The sequence below is a fragment of the Amphiprion ocellaris genome, chromosome 6 (genome assembly GCF_022539595.1).
Source record: "Amphiprion ocellaris isolate individual 3 ecotype Okinawa chromosome 6, ASM2253959v1, whole genome shotgun sequence".
In the NCBI taxonomy this organism is placed as follows: Eukaryota; Metazoa; Chordata; class Actinopteri; family Pomacentridae; genus Amphiprion; species Amphiprion ocellaris.
Genome location: NC_072771.1, coordinates 35047412 through 35073198, shown reverse-complemented (window position 1 = coordinate 35073198; position 25787 = coordinate 35047412). Strand labels below are relative to the sequence as shown.

General features: G+C 39.8%; 2 protein-coding genes across 3 annotated transcripts; both read left to right on the top strand.

Moving 5' to 3' along the window:
* Positions 1-4795: 4795 nt before the first annotated feature.
* Positions 4796-6021, top strand: tal2 (T-cell acute lymphocytic leukemia 2). Its single transcript, XM_023288151.3, has one exon. It carries the CDS (start codon positions 4796-4798, stop codon positions 5132-5134), a length of 339 nt encoding a protein of 112 aa, XP_023143919.1. The 3' UTR covers positions 5135-6021.
* A 4291-nt stretch (positions 6022-10312) lies between these two features.
* ugt2b3 (UDP glucuronosyltransferase 2 family, polypeptide B3) lies at positions 10313-24648 on the top strand. 2 transcript variants are annotated; one of them, XM_055011174.1, is made up of 7 exons: positions 10313-11256; positions 19287-19935; positions 20134-20282; positions 20447-20578; positions 21143-21230; positions 21769-21988; positions 23543-24648. In XM_055011174.1, exons 1-7 carry the CDS (start codon positions 10546-10548, stop codon positions 23826-23828), a joined length of 2235 nt encoding a protein of 744 aa, XP_054867149.1. In that variant the 5' UTR covers positions 10313-10545; the 3' UTR covers positions 23829-24648. The 2 variants fall into 2 exon arrangements, with proteins under 2 accessions (XP_054867149.1, XP_023143929.1); XM_023288161.3 differs by lacking the exons at positions 19287-19935; positions 20134-20282; positions 20447-20578; ... (1 more) ...; positions 21769-21988; positions 23543-24648 and adding exons at positions 11462-11610; positions 11775-11906; positions 12471-12558; positions 13095-13314; positions 16415-16903 and having other exon boundaries at positions 10329-11263.
* Positions 24649-25787: the final 1139 nt, after the last annotated feature.

Genomic DNA, 25787 nt, shown 5'->3' with positions numbered 1-25787 from the left:
TAAGATTAAACATAATTAGAACTGTGTGCACATTCTGTTTCCCCCCCATACTGAGCATGCTCAGTAGTGGAAAACAAATTGTGATTTATGGTTGGAGGAGTGGGATCGAGGGTCTTTCCCAGCTAAACTGATAAAGTCTCTCATTTTAGCAGCTCCAATGGTGGGGCTTCTTTTTTTATATAATTTAGTGAAGCAATCCCCTTATCGTTGTCTCTCAGCATGTGGAGAGAGTGCTTATCTTCACGAGCCAGCAGAGTGAAGCCAGCTCCCTCAGGAATGATCCCCAGACAAAGACGACCCCGGGGACATCGACTCCGAGCCTCCCTCCTGCCTCTGGACAGCCACATCCAGCACTGGCTAGCCACCATCAATAACCCGCCAGGTTTTTTTTTTTTTTTTTTTTTTTAAAACATCTCTCTCTGTCTGTCTCCCTGGCCTCTGCCTTCTAAGAAGCAGTGGACAAACAAAGAGGGAAATAGATTGTTTTTATTTAATGGCATGTGAACAAAAGCAGTCAGGGTGGTCAAAGGAGTCCCCACATGATGGCGAGGTAAACAGCAGCCTAATGGTGCGGTAATGGCCCCTGACTACACTTAACAGTGGACTGAATGGGGTAGGAGACATATTGTGGGAATTAACAGGCTGTTTAAACCACAGCATCCTTTAGTTTGGATCCCACAGGCTTCAGCTGTAAAGGTCACTCTGCTGTTATCTGTAATCACAGGCGGCAATTAACTGTCACCTGTGTGTTTCCTCTCGTCTGTAAATACGACTCAGCCCCAGCAGAGGCACCTTTTAGTTAAATACTGATTTTAGATAAGAGAGGAAACGAAGATGTATGGAGTGTTTTAGACACAAAAACAAAACAAACAGGAAAATACAGAGAGGAGGTGATAAGGAAATAAACAGTGTAGCGTAACAAAGTATAACACATCTAATTCCACAGATTATTCACAAACATCGGCCTGAACAGCAGCAACTAAATATCAAGGTGTTTTAGATCCATGTGCAGATAAACATTGATTTTATGTGATAATGAATATGTCCGCAGATATATTACAGCTGACGTTTATCTTTTTATCTACAAATTATTCACAATCAGCTCTATAAACAGCAACACTGTTCACAGACATGCAGAAATGTTAGATCTACATGCAGATATGTAATTATTTATGCCACGTTTAGGTTCTACCATTCCTAAAAAACATGAGAAAGAAAATGTTACCGGTTTGCTCCTCCTATTAACTTGCAAGAAATGTTTTTGTTTAAATCACACTGAACCTTCAACACATCTGTCTGCAGAAATGTAACCATTTCTTCTGAATAATTGGTTCATCTTGTCTAATTAATGAATCTGCTGATAGACTGAGTGGCAAATGAACCTACAATAATTGTTGGCATATTGAGAGAAAATGTCTTGCTAAACTACAATCATACTAGCAGCTGTACTTTAGCACAGAGGAGCTAAATGCTGACATGCTCGTGATCAGCCGGTGTACAAATATTAAGAACTAAACAAAGTACAGCCAAGGTAGATGAAAGTGTTTGTTTTTCCATGTAAAATTGAACAAATCAACATTTTGATGGCATCAGAGGAAAAACCATCATAATAGTACATCCTGAAGGGAACATGAATGTGAATGTGTCACATTTTTTAGCAACAAATCCAAAAGTTGTGAAGACATTTCATTCACAACCATAAATCTCAGTGGTGCAACAGAAAGAGCCAGCAGATTATCAGAATTCATCCTCTGGGCACCATTAATGTCTGTAAAATGCTGTGTCCAGTCATGGATGTAGATCTATTTCACTGCTTATGTGAAGACACTAACCTGCTCATCCTGCTGCATTAAGTTGGAGGATCCTTCAGGCTTCATCCTCTGGGGAACATGATTAATTGTGCAACATTTCCTGGATATCTGAAAAGAAAAGTCAGAAAAAAAAATCTGCTCCACTGCGTTAACTTCAGTCTGTAATTCCAGTGAGAATGAAACAAACAAAACCCATCTTGTTATGTGCGTGGGTCATATCTGTGCATTAATTTATTGTTATAGTTACATGTCCTACTTGTAGTTGTTTCCCTTGATTTTCAAGTGTTTATTAGGTGAATTATCTAAACAAAGGGAAAATTAAACAAGCAGTTCAGTGATAGAGAAATGGGGCAACATGGTCCCGGCCTGCGACTGAATGCTAGAGGAAGAGACGGATGGCTTTAAGGGAAAGTATTTTTGAAAAAAACTACATGTGGTCTGCAGACAGTCATGCAGAGGCTGATTTTTTTAGTCAGCTGATTATGAGTGTATCTCCAAGGAGACAACTTGCATAACATCACAGTGGGAAGAGACAAAGCCGCCTCAGATTATTTCACTGTAATTCCTGTGCTTTTACAGTTAAGGTTTTGACTAAAGCAATTCAGTTTAGTCCCAAAAACATACGCAAATAAACTGTGATATAGCTAAAATTAATATCTAACAATGTAAACGTTTACTAAAAGTCTAAAATGTACAGTTCATAAATTAAAAATACAGCTGTGACTTTTGTCCTTACAGTTTGTGCTGTCAGGCATTTTCTCTGTCAGACAAACTTGCATACACAAACTTAATTAAGTGCAATACATTTCAGGAGTTTGTCCACATTCTGTTTCCAGTGCTGACCTGCAGGATAGCTGGTCCGGTGCAGTCATCACCTGGCCCTGCAGGTGAGATGAATATCAACAAACTGGTCAAACCGCCCCACAGTGAGTGTGTCTGCAGACCCGCAGCGGAGGCTGGACTGAGGCAGAGCAGCGGCGCCTGGCCTGCAGGTGCAGCCTCTTGGACGTGCAGCAGAGCCCATGAATGGCCGATTCAGAAAACGGCCCCCATCGGGCCTGTTCTCCAGGCCCGGGGCTAATCCCAGCCCCTAATCGGATTATGTAAATTCCTACTCCACACAGAGACTTTTATGGAAGGCTGCGTCTTTGAAACAACACTTGAAGGGTGTAAAAAGAGCAGTGACAATTGGTTAAACTAGACTTGCTTTTTTTTATGTGGACGGAGGTTGAAAGTGGGAGGCAGAGAAGGGGGGAGACAGAGGAGTGAGGAGTGGCTGCAGAGAGGTGAGTCAGACGCTGTGCTCTCCATGTTTCCTCTGTAATTTATGTGTGGCCCCTTGGAATGGCTCAACAAGATTACCATAGTCATAACAAAACCCATATTGTTCGACTGTCAATCTGGATATGGTATTTTTACCTTTTGTGGCCCAATCAGGCTGAATTCAAAAGCAGAACAGCCAGTGATATCAAGGTCTTTTCCTCGGTGGAGGGGACGGTGGGTTGTCCATGCCTAATGTCAGAGAAACAGAAAGGAATAAGTGTCCACAGCACTAAGAGAAGGATCAGAGAGATGAACGTCTCAGTTTCACTTCAATAGGAATTTATTTGTCACCTTTAGTGCTAACCTTCAAGGATTAAATGAGCAATGAATCATAAAAGCAGCACAAATAGTCACTTAAAAGGCTGTTGAATCACGAAAGCTGCAAAAAAAAGACCTCATATCCCCTCAAACATAGCACAGAAAGACCAACAAAAATTATTTTAGGTGATAACTTATGGGTAATATCATCCTAAATCCACATCCGTTGGTTGTAAATGACAGAGAATGAGGGGGTGTGTGTTCCAACAATCACACCAACCTCACACAATGAACACAGAGGCTCTGCGACAGCACACGTCACACAATAGGGCTCACCCTGCTATAAAATGTGGGATGTGAGCATGCAGCATTATCACCCCTTCTCTCTCCCTCTCTGTTCCCCATCCCTCCCTCTCTCTGTCTCTCTCCTCTTCCTTCTGTCTCATTAGGATCTCGGCAGGCATGAGAAGACACAACTAAGCGGACATTCACACCGGACTCCTGGACACTGATGACCTGCAGACAATAACTCTGCCACTGAGATTTCTGCACATTTCTACACACTTACAGGTGAGAGATTTGCTTTATACCAGCGGATTTTCCTCCTTTGAGGCCATGTGTTTCCACTTTGGTCAAATAATTAATTAATCAACAAGGACATGTAATACACGGGGACATTGTGTGCTTTTTGCTTGCAGATGTAGTGTCACGAGATAAATCTGTGATAAGTGGAAGATGAAATTATCATTTGTTGTTGTTGAGCAGCCTCATACAACCAGAAGATCTGTTAAACACACAAATTTTGCATTTATAAAATAAATACTTCATAAAGTTTTACATGTAGTTAGGGTTAGGGTATAGGAAGAGTTTAAATTGTTGAAAGATATTTGATTATTTGTCAACAGATTATGCTGCGTATATATGCTAAATGCCATAGAAGAGGTTATAATCAAAATGTTACTTACATAAGTCAAAAAACTTCTTCAATACGTAGCAATCTAAAAACAGCAAGAGGAAAAATAAAAGTGGTACATTTTGGAGAAAGTAGGAGCAAACAACCAAATAAATTATACTAATTCTGGTCTGTTTTTGTACATTTCATTTAGAAAGTTATTCACTTGTAGTTTTTGTGCAAAAAAATACTAATAGATGCTGAGTTTTCCACTCGGCACTGACTCTTTTTCCTTTAAGTGTAAGCGCTGCTAATAAGTTTTTTGTTTTTTGTACTTAGAATGTCAAATAAAAAAGTCTCGTTTTGATTCCAAAACTCCAATATAATCAGTTACTGTCATGGATTTGTCAGATTTAAGAAGCTGGACTTTTTGACTAAGTTAAGCAATTGTCAAAATCGCTCCTAATTACCTTTCTGTCGATGGGTAATTGTTGCAGCTGTACTCAGCACCATGACCAGGAAGGTGTTCACCAACACGAGGGAGCGTTGGCGCCAGCACAATGTCAACACCGCCTTCGCCGAGCTCCGCAAGCTCATCCCCACCCATCCTCCAGAGAAGAAGCTGAGCAAGAACGAGATCCTACGCCTGGCCATGCGCTACATCAACTTCCTGGTGCAGCTGCTGGAGAGCCAGAGCGGTCAGCCGGCCAGCCACTCACCCACTGCTCTGCTCACCTTTCTCAGAGGGAACATGGAGCAGCTGCACTCCCCTCCTCACCCCTGGGCCCTGAACAGCGACACAGAAGCTCCGTCACCTGGATCCAGCTGCGACAGCTCCGAGGCCTGGTAGAAGCACAGCGACAAGAAACTCCTGAGTGGACTTTAGGACCCTTTTCTTTGGTCTAAAAACTGTCCCTTGAAGACTGCGTTTTGTCTCTGCATCGTGTTCTACTGCAGAACGTTGTGTGACATTCGTGGAATCCAAACGTGGCTGAAGAGTGGTGCCGCCTCTGATCAGTGTTAAAATATGAAATATAATTTGCAGGTGAAAATTAATTTGTGTTCTGCATGGATGTGTAAAACCTGGATGTACAATATTCCCTTCATGTCTTCATGTTAATATTCCTTGCTGCCGGCCCGCCTGGAACTAATTTAGTTTTGCAATAAGGGGGTGTTTTGCCAATGAGGAAAATGGAGGGGATTAAGGAATTTCTCATTTCAAGCAATAGATTGAGCAAAGCATTTGAATAGATAATGGTTCGGCCCGTTCTCCAGACTGCAATCGTGCCGAAATAGCCAACAGCACTTTTTCTTTTTCCAGTCGACATGCTGTTTTTTTCCTTGAGAAGACTAAATCTGACCTTTCTTTTCAATTATCAAGGTTATGCGTCGTCAGAAGACTCAGTTCTGAGAAAGACTTTTCCCGTTTCACACAACAACGTTCAGCCTTTGTTGATGAATGGTTTCTGATATCTGGAATGGGCCAAGGAATTTTGACAAAACTGACAATCCTTGTTCAGTAATTCTACAAATGTCTTCTCATTTCAGTGTTTTCACTTGATTTTTTGTGAAATACGCATGTCATATAGCCAAAGATAATGAACTGATTGTCTACTGTGAAGAGTGTGCTGATTTTCTTCTTATACCTCTTTTGTAAGTTATTTTGGTTTGCTTGTGAATATATAGTATGTTATTTATTTGAACTATTTATTTAATAAATGATTTGTTAATAATTCACTGTTTTTTGATGTTTTTTGTAGAAAAATCACAGAAACCTTCTTGCATTACACTTAAAAAATAGCTCTCCTAACAAAGACGATTACAGAGTGCTTGAAATAGAGGGAAGTTCTGGGTATTGAGTGCGTTGAAATGAAAAAGGAATATTCCAACCTTTAAATATGCATTTTTTAAGTGTGCTGCTGAGTAAATTGACAGTAAATTGAGAAGCTACATATAGTTGGAAAAACTTTAAACAATTTGTGGATGGTGGTGAAACAGCTTTAGGAACACCTTAGATAACAACAATAACAAATCCTTGAAAAACATATGGACATTTATCAGTTAATTTAACTATCATGCATATTGTGATGTTCATATTGAATCATTTACCTTTTAGCACTAAAGGTTTGTTGATCTTTGTATGCCAACACAGCTAGTATATAGTACATACACTGCAAAGTAATGGCTATAGTGGTAAACTGTTGATTCTACGGACACAACCGATGTAAGAGTGGAGCTGCTGCCTCTTTGTTTGAGCGCAATAATCCAGGAACACTGTTTTGCTGCAGTCCTGTGGCGACCGTGTGGACACAAAGCTGACCTCTGCTCTCTGTCCACTGACCAGAGGCTGGGAAACAGCACTCCATGCGACCGCTTAACTTGTGCCCCTGAGGTCAGAGGTCGCTCTGGAGTCAAACACTGTCCTGTTGACCAGCGTGCAGATGGAGCTTTCTGACGGTAAACACCACTTTGTTGCTGCACGCAGTGTTTGACAGCTCTGAAGCCGTAACTACTGAGCATAAGGGCTGGAATTGCTTGAAAGGAGGCCCAAGAAGCCATACAGTTCATCCCTGTTAGGTTTAAACCATCCATGTAGACATTAAAAAATCTAATCAATAATAAATGTTGCTGTGCGATTAGACATGCTTTTCTGAACACCATTAAACGATCAAAACAGATGAAGATCAATTATAGTTCCAAATTATAGTTGTAGCTCCACAGCTGCAACTACAGATTATTTTAGAACCACTTAGTTTAGTCTGTAAAATCCTCAGAAAATAGTCCAAAATGCACATTATAGTAAGTCCAAGTCGACATCTTCAAACCTTTCGTCAGACCAACAGTCCAAAACAAAAAAATAATCTGTTTGCAATGACAGAAAAGCAATAAATCCCTCCAGTACGGAAGCTGTTACTAGCAAATATCTGGCATTTCATTTTTGTAAGTTATCAAAAATTGTCGCACATCAATTTCCTGTCAATCAACAAAACTTATTAATGGACTATTTGTTTTACACATCCGCAGTTTTGTTTGCACCCTCTCCCTGTTTGGCAGCCATTTAAACTGAGGTCAGACAATTACTTGCCTAATCGTCTATTGTGAGTGTAGAAAATGTGGCCCGCTTTAACCAACTGAGCTGAAGAGTAAACACAGAGTTGCTTTCGGGCGCTTTAACTCCGGCTGTTAAAACTCTGGCTAATGGTGTGTAAACGACACAGAGGGCAGCTGGACACACCGACTGGAAGCCTGTGGGAACTGACAGGTGACTCTTTGTAATCCTACAAAAATACTAAACTAATCATATTGTACTGGGAGAATGACAACTACTGTACAGCAGCAGTCTGCCTCTTACACCATACATTTGGGGTGTATTTAACTCGTGCGCAATTTCACGGTGAATCAAGCAATTTCATAAAGACTTGAAAAAATAAGAACTTAAATGGCTGTTTATTAATAACTCAACCTCCTGTTAATGAGACATTATATTTAAAAAACTGTTTTGGTTGAAATTCAGACTCCCTAATGTTCCATTATTCAATCATATCTTAAAAGCGGATAGAAAAGCATGTGACAGTGTTTGCCTACATGCTTTCAGGCTGTGAAATGTATTTTGCTGATGCACCTTATTTACAAAAACCGTCCAATCGCAGTACAAGCACTACTCTGACCTCAACTTTCCGGCAGGATTATGAAACCCTGCATTGAAAATAATAACAAATCTGTACGCTCCTCATTCCCTCCACCAAGTATATTTGCCTGATTGACTATTCTCTCCCAAGTATGTGGGTAATCGTCTATTGAGAGCACATTTCCTTATCAGCGTCTAGCACACTGTCTGAATCCGTTATCACAATGGGCCAGATCAGTGCAGGCAGCCCCTCGCTCTCCCGGCTGAGGCGCCCATGAAAAAGAATTTCTGGAGTTGGGTGCCAACCGATAGGCCATGAGCTCTTTATCCCCTTAAAGCCAATTCACACTCTGCATGTTTAAATATCTCAGCTCAACCCCTGCCCTCCCACTCCCGTCACACACTCAAACCCCCTCCTCCTCCTCTCCTCCTGCTCTCCCTCATCCATCCACGGCTGCAAGTCCAAGCGAGGGCTGCCGGCGTGTCCGACCTGCAGCCCGGGTGTGTGGGTGGGATGCAGGTGCAGGGCTGGTTCGATGGTGAGAGAGGAGGGGAGTCCTCCATTGTTGGCCTGGACAGCACCCTCTCTCCTCTGGAGCACCCTCTGATGGGGGAGCCCACTGACAATCACACATCCTAATCTGATTATGCAAATATCTACTTCAAAAAGCAATACGCTGTAACCCTTACCCTGTGGTGGAAAGACAGCGAGACAGAGGGAAGGAAGGAGAGGAAGCAGCAGGAATGTGGAAAGGAAACGGTAGATGGGCAAATTTCAGAGGAAAATTAAATACGAGGGCAAAATGCAGTTAGAGACTCGCAGGTTCTGCAAGTCTGTATACAACACCCAGATTCAGTCATTATTAGTTTGTCTCACACATCCTCTGCACCACCATGGGAGGTCTAAGGATGAAAACAGTATACACTTACCCACTCTGAATGGCCACTGATTCCCTCAACAGGGCATTGAATCCAATATTCAAATGCTTATTGTTTTTCCAGACGCTCCTGAGTCCAGTGTCAAAAGGAATCTACAATGTTAATGAGGGGGACAAAGTACCCAGAGTTAAGATTTAGACGCCCAAACAACCAGAGGTGACATTTCCCAAGAACAACACTGATTCCAGAAAGCATGGTAGACAACCCCCACCTACCAAATATTCAGAGAGCTGACCCCTTTGGCCCCAGCCAGTTTCTGAGATCAGCTGCCTCCTTCTATTAGTAGATATGTCTCTTGAGGAAACGTCTATAAATTGTCATGCTAGCACCTACAGAAAGCTGTAGGAAGGAACAACAGTAGTTTCAGCTCAATGCTAGCATTACAATGTTCAACATCACAATAGCTGAGTGTATTAGTGTGGCAACAACAGAGCAGAGGATGATGTGAATGTCAACTGTGAAATCATTTTGTCATAAAAGTTGCAATGCTAACTTAATGCGACGATGCGATCATAGAAGCTATTACAGTTCATCTTGACAAAAACAAAACTGTGTAACAAAAATTAGCAAGTTGTCTGATGGCTGTGGAGAGATTTCACTCAAAACTACAAATGTAAAGCTTGTGGCAATGGTTTACTACAACTCAGGAGGTCAGAGTCACGAGGAAACATGTGCAAGATGAATACCTAAACAAAATCCTGTGTCATTTCAACCAGAAGATGCTGAGTTTTTGAAATTTTGACTTGTTTATGGTGTTAGATGAAAATTGTCATAGTCAATTGAAAAAGGCGCGTTCTGGTAGTTGATTTACCACCTAAGAACTGCTTTGTTTTTCAAAGTTACATGTTATCACTTTGTAGTCCATGAAAATGATCCCTTTCTGCCTTAAATTGGCTTAGATGTAACTCTACACCACTGCTTTGTCTACATTGTATGGATTTACATAGATCCTCCCCCTCTGTTCACTCACAACAGCTCACAGATTTCAATGGGAATCATCCCAAACTCCACCAAATCTCATTTGCATCTAACAGTCGGTGCGACATTCACTAAAATACAAAAAAGTCAACCTCTTGGTGTCAATGAAGTAAAACTCAGGGGAGCAAAAGTCAGTCAGCTTCAGAGCATGACCAAAAAGCAGAGCCATCCATGCAAAAGAAATATTACCCACCAACACGGCCATCCCTGGAGCCACAACTTTTGTGTGGATAAAAATCTCAAAACTTACAACACTTTGAATCCTAAAAGCCGAATGATGGTAAAATGGCAGAAAACAAATCTTAACCTAATAAAAAGAGCACTTGCTTGGTCTCATTCACACAGTCACATTTCAGAGATATACAGGGAAATTTTGCACTGGCCCCCACTACTTCCTCAGATTATGCAAGAGTGTCCAAACTCATTGAGCTGCAGTCATTCTTCTGTGTTACTTCACTTCGTCTCTCCTCGACCAGCAGCTACAATCTGGAGCCCTGAGGACACTTTTTACATTACATTTGTGGATTTCTTGTACAGGTTTTTGCTTTGTATTACCTTTATATCCGTTACCTTTTACCTATTACCTGTTATCTCATATGTCATGCAACAGAAAGAAGAACATAAGTCAGCCTGACCTGGTTAATGATTATCGTTAGAGGAGCACTTCTAAAAAAACATCTGGCCACAGCTGCCATTCCTACTGAACAACAGCCACCATGGAGCTGCGTCTCTCCGCTTGTGTCCTGCTGGTACTTTGCATGACTTGGAGTGCAAATGGAGGAAAGATTTTAGTGTGGTATACTGAAGGCAGCCACTGGATTAACATGAAGCCGGTGCTGGACACGCTGATCGACAGAGGACACCAGGTGACAGTCCTGGTCCCAAGTGCCTCATTGTTCATGAACAGCAGTGAACCCTCACGTTTTCGCTACGAACCCTTCAATGTCTCTGTTTCAGTGGAGGACTTGGAGGAATTGATGAACGACTTCCTTGAATTCTCCATGTACGAGATGGATCATATGAACTACTTGCAGATTTACCTCAGAGTCATAGAGGTGATGAAGAATGACATGAAGAATTCTTTACAAGTATTGGACGGTGTGCTGAAATCAGAAACCATCATGAAGAAGTTGAAGGAGGGAAATTATGACCTTCTCCTGTCTGATCCTGTTTACCCTGGAAGTGACTTAGTAGCAGACATTTTGGGCATCCCCCTCGTCTTCTCCTTGCGCTTCTCTATAGCTAATAACTGGGAGAGGTTGTGTGGTCAGGTACCTGCTCCACCTTCCTTTGTTCCCAGTGCTATGAGCAAACTTACAGACAAGATGGATTTCTCACAGAGAATATGGAACGTACTCTTCATCGCTCTGCAGGATGTTGTGATGGAGTACACCATGTGGAAAGAAATGGATAAATATTACTCCGAAGTAAAAGGTGAGTGGCTGAGCAAGAACCACTGAAAGAACACATTTTTGTATGGATCACATTAAGTCTGATGATAATGGAATTGCTTTAGATGAACTGCAGTGATTTTAGATTTAATCACAGTGTATAAAATACTATGAGAACATTTGCTGTATATTCTCAAGTACTGGTGAAATTCCATAGTCCATTTCTTTTGCAATGCAACAGGAACACCCACCAGTGCCTGTGAGATGATGGGCAGAGCAGACATCTGGTTACTACGAACCTACTGGGATTTTGATTTCCCTCGTCCTTTCCTCCCCAACTTCAAATATGTTGGTGGGATCCACTGCAGACCTGCTAAACCTTTACCAAAGGTAGGCCTGTCTCCACTCTCACAAGCCTATTAATCTGTCATTACAACACACTTGTGCAGTATTCCTGACTTAAACAATGAAGAGAGCCAGCAGTAGAAATGCTGAACAAGGAAAAGTAAACAGATGTTTGACTTGCTGATAGAGAATATTCTTCTTTCTGGCAGGAAATGGAACAATTTGTCAATAGTTCTGGAGACGCTGGCATCGTGGTCTTCACATTAGGATCCATGATCAAGAACATCACCACAGAGAAGGCAAACATGATAGCCTCAGGCCTCGCTCAGATCCCTCAAAAGGTCAGAGGACCATCAGTCTGTGCCAACTGGAACCACCTTCAGTAACCCTGAAACAGTTTTATAGATGGGAGCATCATCTGCTACAGAGTCAGTCTGAACTCAACCCAGTGGTTTCAAATGTCTCAATTAACTGTGGACCTCTATACATTACTGCTGACTTCAAGATTAAGAAATTTCAAGCTGGAAGTGCTTTGATCTTTTAAAAATCCTCCTTGCTTTGTAGACATCAGTTAGCTCCATTCTCAGATCCTCAGTCGGTTGGTCAGAGGAGGCCCATGGTTATTCTGTTACTGCCATGTTTGAAGAATTTATCAGCTCTGGTTTGTCACCATGACAATTCTAACGAGTCTGAATGAGTTTATTGCTTTAAAAAACTGTTCTAAATGCAGAATATACACATACAACTACATTCGAAATGTCAATTAAACATAAGTTATCATAAATGACTATTTTTCCAAATTAAAGTATGGCGCCACAGATCTTTTAATCCAATGAGATACAGTATATTGTGACAAAATTATCATTGTGTTATTCTAAAAATAACTTTTCAACTGCTGTTTATAGGTTCTGTGGAGATACAGTGGAGAAAAACCAAAAACTCTGGGTCCCAACACCAAATTATATGACTGGATCCCTCAGAACGACCTGCTGGGTGAGTAACTTTGGTATCCATCACATTATTGAAGGATATAAAAAAAAAACTAATTAACTGTTTGCTTGGTTTTTACCATCAGGAAAAGATACAATGTTCATATAATCAAATGCCAGTAAAATCATAACTTTGACAATGGCGTTGCCAATTTAACAAAAATGTTTTGTTGTTTGGTAAAAAGTGTATCTGGAGCGTATCTCACTTAAATCAATGTTAATTTTTTAATTTTTTTTTATTTTTTTAGGTGTGGGCATTTCATTCATTTACTTTGTGCTTTGAATGCAATGTAAAACACTATTTGTTGTTTCTGCTTGAACAATGCAAGCACAATACAGCTGGTTGTTCTAACAGCAATAAATGTTATGTTGATTAAATATTGCATGTCATGTAAACCCTTGTCCTTGTTTAGTTGATTTTGATCTGTTGTCTTATTGCACAGTTCAAGTATTTGTTTGAACCTGCAAATCTATTTCTGCATAACTCCTCTGATCATCTCCAGTAATACTGCATGTTTCATGATTTCTGCCACCAATCAGGTCACCCTAAAACCAGAGCTTTCATCACTCATGGTGGCACAAATGGGATTTACGAGGCCATCTATCACGGTGTTCCATTGGTGGGAATCCCACTGTTCGCTGACCAGCCAGACAACTTGGTCCACATGAAGGCTAAAGGAGCTGCAGTTACTGTGGACCTGAACTTCATGAAGAGTGAGGACCTTACAGATGCCATCAACACTGTCATCAATGACAAATCGTAAGTCCTCCTACAGGTCTGCACTTTTAGGGCATTAGAGGTATTGAAACATTGCTTTCTGTGTGCTTCTTTGGAGAATTCACATTAATAATATGGGTGTCAGAATGATAACATGCTCTGAAGAAGCCATGGTCTAATGCAGTGACTGACATGACAGTCCATCACTCTACAGTCTGTTCACATATGACTGTGTTGTCAAGTATCACAATAAGAGTATTGTGAGACTCACAGACAACACCGCAGTGATTCCACTGATTAACAACAATTAGGACGCCTACAGGAAGCAGAGAGACCAATCTATATGGTGTCAAGACAACAAACTGTTCAGCCACCAGTCTACATCATCAATAATTTTAGATTCTGAGACAGCCAGATCTCAGGCTTGATCTCCTGGTCTTTAAGCACCAATGGAGTCATTCAGATTTTCTGTGATACCTTGATAAAACTGAAATGTCTAATTCCATTGGGATACGCTACTAGTCAAAAGTTTGGTCAGACCTTCTTATTTAATGGTTTTTCTGTTTTTTCATGACTATTTACATTGTAGATTCCCACTAAAGGAATCAAAACTATGAATGAATGAACTAACAAAAAAGTGTGATAAAAGTCAAAACATCTTTTATATTTCAGATTCTTAAAGATAGCCACCCTTTGCTTATATTTATTTAAAAGGACTCCCATTAGCTGATGCCAATGGCACCAGCTAGTCTTCCTGGGGTCCAAAAAGTCACCCTTTGGTCCAAAAAAAGAAAACAACCGGACAAAAAGATCATATTTCCAAATCACATCAGTCAAAATAGACATCTTAATATACATCATGTTTATGGTAATACTAACAACAGCACATTCGTGCTGTGTAATCTCATATTTTATTACATTTAAACAAGTTGATATTAGTCTGAAGAGCTATCATTCAATCAACAGGAACAAACAGAACAAGAAACAACGCAGAAATAACACATTATATTTGTCGGACTGGATTATTGCTCAGCCGTTAAGTAATGCATTCTAAGATGGTATTTGAATGAGGCCTTGCTGTTAGATTATCGTATGTGGAGGGGGGAGCTATTCCAAAGTTTTATGGCATGATTACTGCTTTGCACACTCTTGGCATTGTCTCAATGAGCTTCATGAGGTAGTCACTTGAAATGGTTTTCCAACAGTCTTGAAGGAGTTCCCAGAGATGCTGAGCACTTGTTTGCCCTTTTGCCTTCACTCTGTGGTTCATCTCATCCCCAACCATCTCGATTGGGTTTAAGTCAGGTGACAGTGGAGGCCAGGTCATCTGACACAGCACTCCATCACTCTCCTTCTTGGTCAAATAGCCCTTACACAGCCTGGAGGTGTGTTTGGGGTCATTGTCCTGTTGAAAAATAAATGATGGTCCAACTGAATGTAAACCGGATGGGATGGAAGGTTGCTGCAGGATGCTGTAGTAGCCATGCTGGTTCAGTGTGTCTTCAATTTTGAATAAATCCCCAACAGTGTCATCAGCAAAGCACCCCCACACCATCAAACCTCCTCCTCCATGCTTCACAGTGGGAACCATGCATGTAGAGACCATCTGTTCACCTTTTCTGTGTCACACAAAGACACGGCAGGTGGAACCAAAGATCTCAAATTTGGACTCATCAGATCAAAGCACAGATCTCCACTGGTCTATTGTCCATTTCTTGTGTCTCTTGGCCCAAACAAATATCTTATGCTTGTTGCTTTTCCTTTGTAGTTGTTTCTTAGCAGCTATTTGCCTGATTCGCAGTCTCCTCTGAACAGTTATGCAGAGATGTGTCTGCTACTAGAACTCTGTGTGGAATTTATCTGGGCTCTAATCTGAGCTGCTGTTAACTTGTGATTTCTGAGGCTGGTGACTCGGATGAACTTATCCTCAGCAGCAGAGGTGACTCTTGGTCTTCCTTTCCTGGGGCAGTCCTCATGTGAGCTAGTTTTGTCGTAGCACTTGATGGTTTTTGTGACTGCACATGGGGATAAATTCAAAGTTGTTGCAATTTTCCAGACTGACTGACCTTCAGTTCTTAAAGTAATGATGGACTGTCATTTCTCTTTACTTAGCTGATTGGTTCTTGTCATAATATGGATTCTAACAGTTGTCAAATATGACTGTCAACTGTGAACCAACTGATGGTCCCAACCCCATTAAGAAGGCAAGAAATTCCACAAATTAACCTTGACAGGGTACACCTGTGAAGTGAAAACCATTTCAGGTGACAACCTCACGAAGCTCATTAAGAGAAGGCCAAGGGTTTGCAAAGCTGTCATCAAAGCAAAGGGTGGCTACTTTGACGAATCTTAAATATAAAACATATTGATAGTTATTTCAGAATTGTTTGCTAGATAATTCCATATATCTTGCTTCATAGTTTTGATGTCTTCAGAAAATTGTAAAAAAAAAATAAAGAAAAAACATTGAATGAGAAGGTGTGTCCAAACTTTGACTGGTAGTGTACGTTGAGAGCATTTTTAGTGGAGGTAAAATCTGCTTTGGTCATTATAGGAAGACCACCGTCTCAGATACTGATGCTTCATTGGAGAGCACGGCACTAAGTATTATTGAGGACAGTCATTCAGCACATGGTCTGGTCTCATGTCTGCCCTCAGAAAAATGACGAAAAATTTGGAACAACCATCTTATGAACAAGTTTGATCACCAAGCAGTTAGATTACTGAACATTAGGCCATTTACATTTTCACAGCAAGTGAAAATGTAAATGATTATTACTGACTATTATTGATAATTTTTGTTCATATTTATTGTTACTTTTAAGAGCTGAGAGAGAGCCAGGGCGTATGGATTTCATTGCACAACTTCCAATCCACAACTGTACCTTTTAAATGTATAGAACAATGAACTTGACTTCAATTCAAACCACTTACTTTCAAAGGTCACATTAAGACAATATAACCATTGAATGGCTTTTAGCACCTAATACACCTGCTTATCTGAAAGAAATTTATGCTGTAAAATACACAATAAAACATGCATCCCTGTTTTTATCCCTTGTCTTTATAAGGTGAACAACCTTAAAGGATAAAAGTTAAAACTACAGTGTGATAATATGTATTCATCTATATCCATTCACAGGTACAAGGAAAATGCTATGCGACTGTCCAGTATCCACCATGACAGACCCATGAGTGCCCTGGATGAGTCAGTGTTCTGGATTGAGTTCACCATGAGAAACAAAGGGGCAAAGCACTTGAGGGTCCAGGCCCATGAGCTCACCTGGTACCAGTATCACAGCCTGGATGTCATAGCCTTCCTCCTCACCATAGTTCTGCTCCTAATATTCCTCTTTGTCAAGACCTGCAGCTTCTGCTTCCAGAGGTGCTGTGGCAGGAAAGGAAAGACAAAGAGAAAGGCTGAGTGATGGACTGAACACAAGTGTGACTGATAAAGAACTGATGTATGAATAAACTGGTTGTGTACTGGTGTAAAAACATGTAACGTAACCTGGAGTTGACAATTTGTCACCACTTTCAAAGTTGTTTTTAAAAATTCTTTTTTGGTTTGCTCTTTTAAATATTAATTGCTGCAGCGGATGTCAATGTCACATTAAATTCTGAATGTTCATTGGTTGGTGTGAATCTAAGAAAAAAAAACACAAAGATTTAATTCTGTGCCTTTACTTGAATAATACTGATGTCAGGTTTTCTCAGCACACTAGAGTGCCATCACAGATATTTCTGCAAACATGGACAAATGAGCTGCAAATAAAAATTTTACACAAATCAAGTAATGAAATAAACCAAAAACTAAATAGCCTTCCATTTCTCAGAGCCAACAGAGCTTCATAGAAACAGACATGACATTCACGCATTACTGTGTTTGTCTTTTCATGTATGAACAGTGAAGATTGTTTTGTTTCCATAATTTTTTCAGTTTTCCCATCTTCTTTGATTTACTCTAACATAAAATCTCTATTCTGCTTCAAATATAAGTTTATTTGGATTTTATTTGATTACATTACATTAGAATGCCAAACAATACTCATTGTCACAAGTGCAACAAGTCTTCTACATGTACAGGCAGAAACACATTCAGTCTACTAAACAGTCAGTAAAACTTTATCAAAACAAGCAGAAGAAAACAGTTTCCAAATGCCTGACTGGTAGTTCACCTGTTATTGTGTGAAGTTGACCAGAATCTATGAACACTTGTTAATGATTAAAAGTATCCACAAGCTTATTGTGTATCTATGGGTGTGCTTATAGTACAGTAGACCCAGAACTTGCTGGAGGGATTTTATATCTCGTGTGGCCTGGCAACGCCTCAGGATCCCCCAAGAAGAACTGGAAAGTATCGCTGAGGGGAGGGACGTCTAGAATGACCTGCCTAGTCTGCTGCCTCCACGACCCAAACCCAGATATGCGCAAGAACATGGATGGATGGCTTATTACTGATAAAACCCTCTTAACAACCATCTATGGTCTAATGTTGGGTTCACTATTAATCCAGGTGGAGCACCACAGTAACATTACTGAATTTCATACAAAACCTCCATACAAACAAGAAATAGTTGCAAAATGTGACACTGTTGGTCTTTGTCATTGCATCATGTCCGTCGCATATTTTATCATAAATTATCTAACTGTTCAGAAGTAATTTTTGCTTTTATTACTGGTCAGCACACATTCACAAATTCATATATTGGCTTCAGGCTCCGGGGTTATTATGGTGTAAATTAGAGGCTCAGTCACTCCCTTTGTCTTCCTTAACGGCCTTACTCCCCTCCTCCCTACCAATGAATCCCTCTAATTTTACAGCTAATCCTGTAGTGCTTTCCTGCCTTAAGATTTGGGTACAATTCAGGCGCCATTTTAAATTTGTGTCACTATCCACCTATACACCCATAACTAAAAATCATCTGTTTCCTCCATCATTAATTGACTCAACTTTTATGATTTGGCATCATCGAGGCATTAAGCACTTCAGGAATCTTTATAAGGACGGTATCTTTTGCACATTTTCAGATCTGAGGTCAGACTTCTCTTTACCTGCCTCCCACTTGTTTCGTTATTTCCAACTCCGACATTGTGCTTCTGCTTTGTTTCCGAGCTTCCCTTCCCTATCTGCTAACCAACCATGGGATGATCTTCTAACTTTGAGACTTAGTCAAAAACTTCTTATATCTAAGATATATGCACAGTTAATGACATTTGATGGCGGCGTGGCTGCAAAAGGTCAAGTTGGTCAGTTGTGGGATAAAGCTGGTCTTAGCATACGGTCTAGCACACCTTGTGCTAGACTAGAACTCATTCAATTCAAAGTGCTGGGGAAAAATATTGTTATGGGCCCATTCATGGAAATACTTGGGCTCTCTGTCGACTCCTTGCATGTCAGCCCTATACAGTCAGATGTATTAGCTTTTACATCTCTTGGAGCAAGACGTAGTATCCTACTTTCATGGAAAGCTCCCAAACCTTCATCCATCTCCCTCTGGCTTAGGGATGTTAAGTTCTTTCTCAAATTGGAAAAGATAAGACACTCTGTAAAAGGTGTTTCCTCTAAATTTGGCAATTATTTCAATTCGATGCAAACCTGACCCCCGGTTGATCCTATTCACCTCACCCCCCCCCCCCCCCCCCCCCCCCCCCCCCACAAATTTGTATTTATATTTTAAATGGAGAAATGAATTTATTTATTTCATTCATTTTTTCTTGCTTTTTATTTAATTTCATTTATATATGTTACGTGTTTAACATTTTTTAATCTATCATCACTGTGCACGTTGCATAGTTACATTACCTTTTAGCTGTTATCTCATATGTCATGCAGCTCAAAGAAGAACATAGGTCAGCTTTATTTGGTTAATAATTATCCTTAAAGGAGCACCTTTTAAATAGGATCTGGCCACAGCTGCCATTCCTACTGAACAACAGCCACCATGGAGCTGCGTCTCTCCGCTTGTGTCCTGCTGGTACTTTGCATGACTTGGAGTGCAAATGGAGGAAAGATTTTAGTGTGGTATACTGAAGGCAGCCACTGGATTAACATGAAGCCAGTGCTGGACACGCTGATCGACAGAGGACACCAGGTGACAGTCCTGGTCCCAAGTGCCTCATTGTTCATGAACAGCAGTGAACCGTCACGTTTTCGCTACGAACCCTTCAATGTCTCTGTTTCAGTGGAGGACATGGAGGAATTGATGAACGACTTCCTTGAATTCTCCATGTACGAGATGGATCATATGAACTACTTGCAGATTTACCTCAGAGTCATAGAGGTGATGAAGAATGACATGAAGAATTCTTTACAAGTATTGGACGGTGTGCTGAAATCAGAAACCATCATGAAGAAGTTGAAGGAGGGAAATTATGACCTTCTCCTGTCTGACCCCATTTACCCTGGAAGTGACTTAGTAGCAAACATTTTGGGCATCCCCCTCGTCTTCTCCTTGCGCTTCTCTTTAGCTAATAACTGGGAGAGGTTGTGTGGTCAGGTACCTGCTCCACCTTCCTTTGTTCCCAGTGCTATGAGCAAACTTACAGACAAGATGGATTTCTCACAGAGAATATGGAACGTTCTCTTCAACACTCTGCAGGACGTTGTGACAGAGTACGTCATGTGGAAAGAAATAGATAAATATTACTCTGAAGTCAAAGGTAAGCGGCTGAGCAAGAACCACTGAAAGAACACGCTTTTGTATGGATCACATTAAGTCTGATGATAATGGAATTGCTTTGGATGAACTGCAGTGATTTTATATTTAATCACAGTGTATAAAATACTATGAGAACATTTGCTGTATATTCTCAAGTACTGGTGAAACTCCATAATCCATTTCTTTTGCAATGCAACAGGAACACCCACCAGTGCCTGTGAGATGATGGGCAGAGCAGACATCTGGTTACTACGAACCTACTGGGATTTTGATTTCCCTCGTCCTTTCCTCCCCAACTTCAAATATGTTGGTGGGATCCACTGCAGACCTGCTAAACCTTTACCAAAGGTAGGCCTGTCTCCACTCTCACAAGCCTATTAATCTGTCATTACAACACACTTGTGCAGTATTCCTGACTTAAACAATGAAGAGAGCCAGCAGTCAAAACGCTGAGCAAGGAAAAGTAAACAGATGTTTGACTTGCTGATAGAGAATATTCTTCTTTCTGGCAGGAAATGGAACAATTTGTCAATAGTTCTGGAGACGCTGGCATCGTGGTCTTCACATTAGGATCCATGATTAAGAACATCACCACAGAGAAGGCAAACATGATAGCCTCAGGCCTCGCTCAGATCCCTCAAAAGGTCAGAGGACCATCAGTCTGTGCCAACTGGAACCACCTTCAGTAACCCTGAAACAGTTTTATAGATGGGAGCATCATCTGCTACAGAGTCAGTCTGAACTCAACCCAGTGGTTTCAAATGTCTCAATTAACTGTGGACCTCTATACATTACTGCTGACTTCAAGATTAAGAAATTTCAAGCTGGAAGTGCTTTGATCTTTTAAAAATCCTCCTTGCTTTGTAGACATCAGTTAGCTCCATTCTCAGATCCTCAGTCGGTTGGTCAGAGGAGGCCCATGGTTATTCTGTTACTGCCATGTTTGAAGAATTTATCAGCTCTGGTTTGTCACCATGACAATTCTAACGAGTCTGAATGAGTTTATTGCTTTAAAAAACTGTTCTAAATGCAGAATATACACATACAACTACATTCGAAATGTCAATTAAACATAAGTTATCATAAATGACTATTTTTCCAAATTAAAGTATGGCGCCACAGATCTTTTAATCCAATGAGATACAGTATATTGTGACAAAATTATCATTGTGTTATTCTAAAAATAACTTTTCAACTGCTGTTTATAGGTTCTGTGGAGATACAGTGGAGAAAAACCAAAAACTCTGGGTCCCAACACCAAATTATATGACTGGATCCCTCAGAACGACCTGCTGGGTGAGTAACTTTGGTATCCATCACATTATTGAAGGATATAAAAAAAAAACTAATTAACTGTTTGCTTGGTTTTTACCATCAGGAAAAGATACAATGTTCATATAATCAAATGCCAGTCAAATCACAACTTTGACAATGGCGTTGCCAATTTAACAAAAATGTTTTGTTGTTTGGTAAAAAGTGTATCTGGAGCGTATCTCACTTAAATCAATGTTAATTTTTTATTTATTTATTTATTTATTTTAGCTGTGGGCATTTCATTCATTTACTTTGTGCTTTGAATGTCATGTAAAACACTATTTGTTGTTTCTGCTTGAACAATGCAAGCACAATACAGCTGGTTGTTCTAACAGCAATAAATGTTATGTTGATTAAATATTGCATGTCATGTAAACCCTTGTCCTTGTTTAGTTGATTTTGATCTGTTATCTTATTGCACAGTTCAAGTATTTTTTTGAACATACAAATCTATTTCTGCATAACTCCTCTGGTCATCTCCAGTAATACTGCATGTTTCATGATTTCTGCCACAAATCAGGTCACCCTAAAACCAGAGCTTTCATCACTCATGGTGGCACAAATGGGATTTACGAGGCCATCTATCACGGTGTTCCATTGGTGGGAATCCCACTGTTTGCTGACCAGCCAGACAACTTGGTCCACATGAAGGCTAAAGGAGCTGCAGTTACTGTGGACCTGAACTTCATGAAGAGTGAGGACCTTACAGATGCCATCAACACTGTCATCAATGACAAATCGTAAGTCCTCCTACAGGTCTGCACTTTTAGGGCATTAGAGGTATTGAAACATTGTTTTCTTTGTGCTTTTTTGGAGAATTCACATTAATAATATGGGTGTCAGAATGATAACATGCACTGAAGGAGCCATGGTCTTTCTTTGGATCGTGGCATTTTGTTGCAGCTTCTTGAGATCTTTTGGCCGACTTCGCTTTGTCAGACAGGTTCTATTTAAGGGATTTCTTGATTAAACAGGTCAGGAGGTAATCAGGCTTGGGTGTGGTCAATAAAATTGAACACGCTTTTCAAAAAATGTGATTAGCCACAATTAACTCATAATTTAACAAGGGGGGAATTACTTTTGTTTTTCCCATAGGGTCAGGTAGGTTTAGATAGCTTTTTTTCCCCTTAAAACATTAAATCGTCATTTAAAAACTGCCTTTTGTTTACTTTGGTTATCTTAGTCTATTATATAAATTTGCTTGATGGTCTTAAAATTTAAATCGGGGGAAATATTCAAAAAAATAAGAATTTGAGAAGGGGCAAATACTTTTTCAGAGCACTGTATATACCCGTGTTGCCAAATTTCACAATAAGTTTATTGTGAGACTCAAAGACACCACAGTGATTCGACAACAATTAGGACACCTACAGGAAGCAGAGGGACCAATCTATACGGTGTCAAGACAACAAACTGTTCAGCCACCAGTCTACATCAACAATGTCCCTGATGAACCTGAACAATTTTAGATTCTCAGAAAGCCAGATCTCAGATTTGCTCTCCTCATCTTTAAGCACCAGTGGAGATTTTCTGTGATACTTTGATAAAACTGAAATGTTGTCAAATTTAACTGGGATACATAGAGAACATTTGTACTGGAGGTAAAATCTGCTTTGGCCATTATAGGACAACCATCATCCCAGATACTGATGTCCCATTGCAATGCAAGGCACTAAGTATCATTGAGGACAACCATTCAGCACATGGTTTGTTCTCAGTCCTGTCCTCAGAAAAACGAGTAATAAATTCGGACCAACAAGTTTTATCGCCAAGCAGTTAGATTACTGAACATTAGGTCATTCATATTTTCACAGTGAGTTATCTAGAATTTGGAGGACTTCATATTTGCTGGTGCTTTTAATGTCCTTTTTATTATTGTTAATTTTCATTCATATTTATATATGTATATATATATATATATATATATATATATATATATATATATATATATATTTTTTTTTTTTTTTTTTTTTTAAGAGCTGAGAGAGAGCCAGGGCGTATGAATTTCATTGTACAACTTCCAATCCACAACTGTACCTTTTAAATGTATAGAACAATGAACTTGACTTCAATTCAAATCACTGACTTTCAAAAGTCACATTAAGACAATAAAACCATTGGGTGGCTTCTATCCCCTCATACACCTGCTTATCTGAAAGATATTCAAGTTGTAAAATACACAATAAAACATGCATCCCTGTTTTTATCCCTAGTCTTTATAAGGTGAACAACCTTGAAGGATAAAAATTAAAACAACAGTGTGATAATATGTATTCATCTATATCCATTCACAGGTACAAGGAAAATGCTATGCGACTGTCCAGTATCCACCATGACAGACCCATGAGTGCCCTGGATGAGTCAGTGTTCTGGATTGAGTTCACCATGAGAAACAAAGGGGCAAAGCACTTGAGGGTCCAGGCCCATGAGCTCACCTGGTACCAGTATCACAGCCTGGATGTCATAGCCTTCCTCCTCACCATAGTTCTGCTCCTAATATTCCTCTTTGTCAAGACCTGCAGCTTCTGCTTCCAGAGGTGCTGTGGCAGGAAAGGAAAGACAAAGAGAAAGGCTGAGTGATGGACTGAACACAAGTGTGACTGATAAAGAACTGATGTATGAATAAACTGGTTGTGTATTGGTGTAAAAACATGTAAAGTAACCTGGATTTGAGAATTTGTCACTCTTTTGGATGCTCTTTTAAATATTAACTGCTGAAATGTGTACTAATTTGCATAACTGCATCTGATGTCAATTGCACATTCAACTCTGAATGTTCATTGGCTGGTGTGAATTTAAGAAAAAAAGATTTCATTCTGTTCCTTTACTTGAATAATACTGATGTCAGGTTTTCTCAGCACACTATAGTGTCATCACAAATATTTCTACAGACATGGACAAATGAGCTGCAAATAAAACTTTTACAAAAAAATCAAGTGATGTAATTAAACCAAAAAATAAATAGCTTTTTATGTCTCAGAACTGACAGAGCTTCAGAAAAACAGACATGATATTCATGCATAACTGTGTTTGTTTTTTCATGTATGAACAGTGAAGATTGTTTTTTTTTATTTCCTTCATTTTTTTCAGTTTTCCCATCTTTGATTTTCTCTAAAATATCTCTATTTTGCAACAAATGTGTGTTATTTGGATTTTATTTTAATGTATTTGACAACATTTCATTAGAATGCATAACAATACTCATTGTCACAAGTGCAACAAGTCTTCTACATGTACAGGCAGAAACACAATCAATCTACTGAAACAGTCAGCAAAAGTTTATCAAAATAAGCAGAAGAAAACAGTTTCCAAATGCCTGACTGGTAGTTCACCTGTTATTGTGTGAAGTTGACCAGAATCTATGAACACTTGTTAATGATTAAAAGTATCCACAAGCTTATTGTGTATCTATGGGTGTGCTTATAGTACAGTAGACCCAGAACTTGCTGGAGGGATTTTATATCTCGTGTGGCCTGGCAACGCCTCAGGATCCCCCAAGAAGAACTGGAAAGTATCGCTGAGGGGAGGGACGTCTAGAATGACCTGCCTAGTCTGCTGCCTCCACGACCCAAACCCAGATATGCGCAAGAAAATGGATGGATGGCTTATTACTGATAAAACCCTCTTAACAACCATCTATGGTCTAATGTTGGGTTCACTATTAATCCAGGTGGAGCACCACAGTAACATTACTAAATTTCATACAAAACCTCCATACTAACAAGAAATAGTTGCAAAATGTGACACTGTTGGTCTTTGTCATTGCATCATGTCCGTTGCATATTTTATCATAAATTATCAATCTGTTCAGAATTAATTAAAGTCAATAGTTTCTAAAGTAGCTTTAAACCTATGAGGATTGCAAACTTAAATCTAGCTGATGAAGTTACAGAGATTTTGCCTTTTCATCAGGTGTTTCAATTGCGTAGTCACCAAGCTGTTCATCACATTATCAGAGTCAAATCTATTACAAAAAATAAATGCATCTAAAAAAAGAAAATAAACATAAAATACAACATTCGAATGAATAGATGAGAACAAGAATTCTGCAAAAGAATTATGTGTGAAATAACATTTAAAGAAGGATCATGCAAGGGAAATGATGTTAAAAACATTGCAGAGCTATGCTAAAATTTGACTGGCTTTCTGTTACAAACCTCCTGTTTTATGTGAACACACTCATTCTGGTCTCAAAAAATCCAAGGCTTCTATAATCACCTGTGTACGATGTGACAGATGTGAAAGCAGCTGTGCAAAAAAAGTCAGTGCTGTTATAAAGTTTGTAGTGGTCACCTTCACTAAACAGAGGTCTGTTTCAGGCCGTGTCCAATGAGAATGGTGCTGACGAAGCTCAACAAGGTCTCTTGAACCTCTCTGAGGGAGGGGTGGTCACCCACAGGAAAATGAAAAACCAAAATATAATTACATTACCTGGTGCTATAGCCAATAACTTCATCATCAGGTCGGTCATTGATGACTTGAAGACTATAGTTGACGACCATACCTCAAATCATGAATTGTATGACACTATAAAGACAG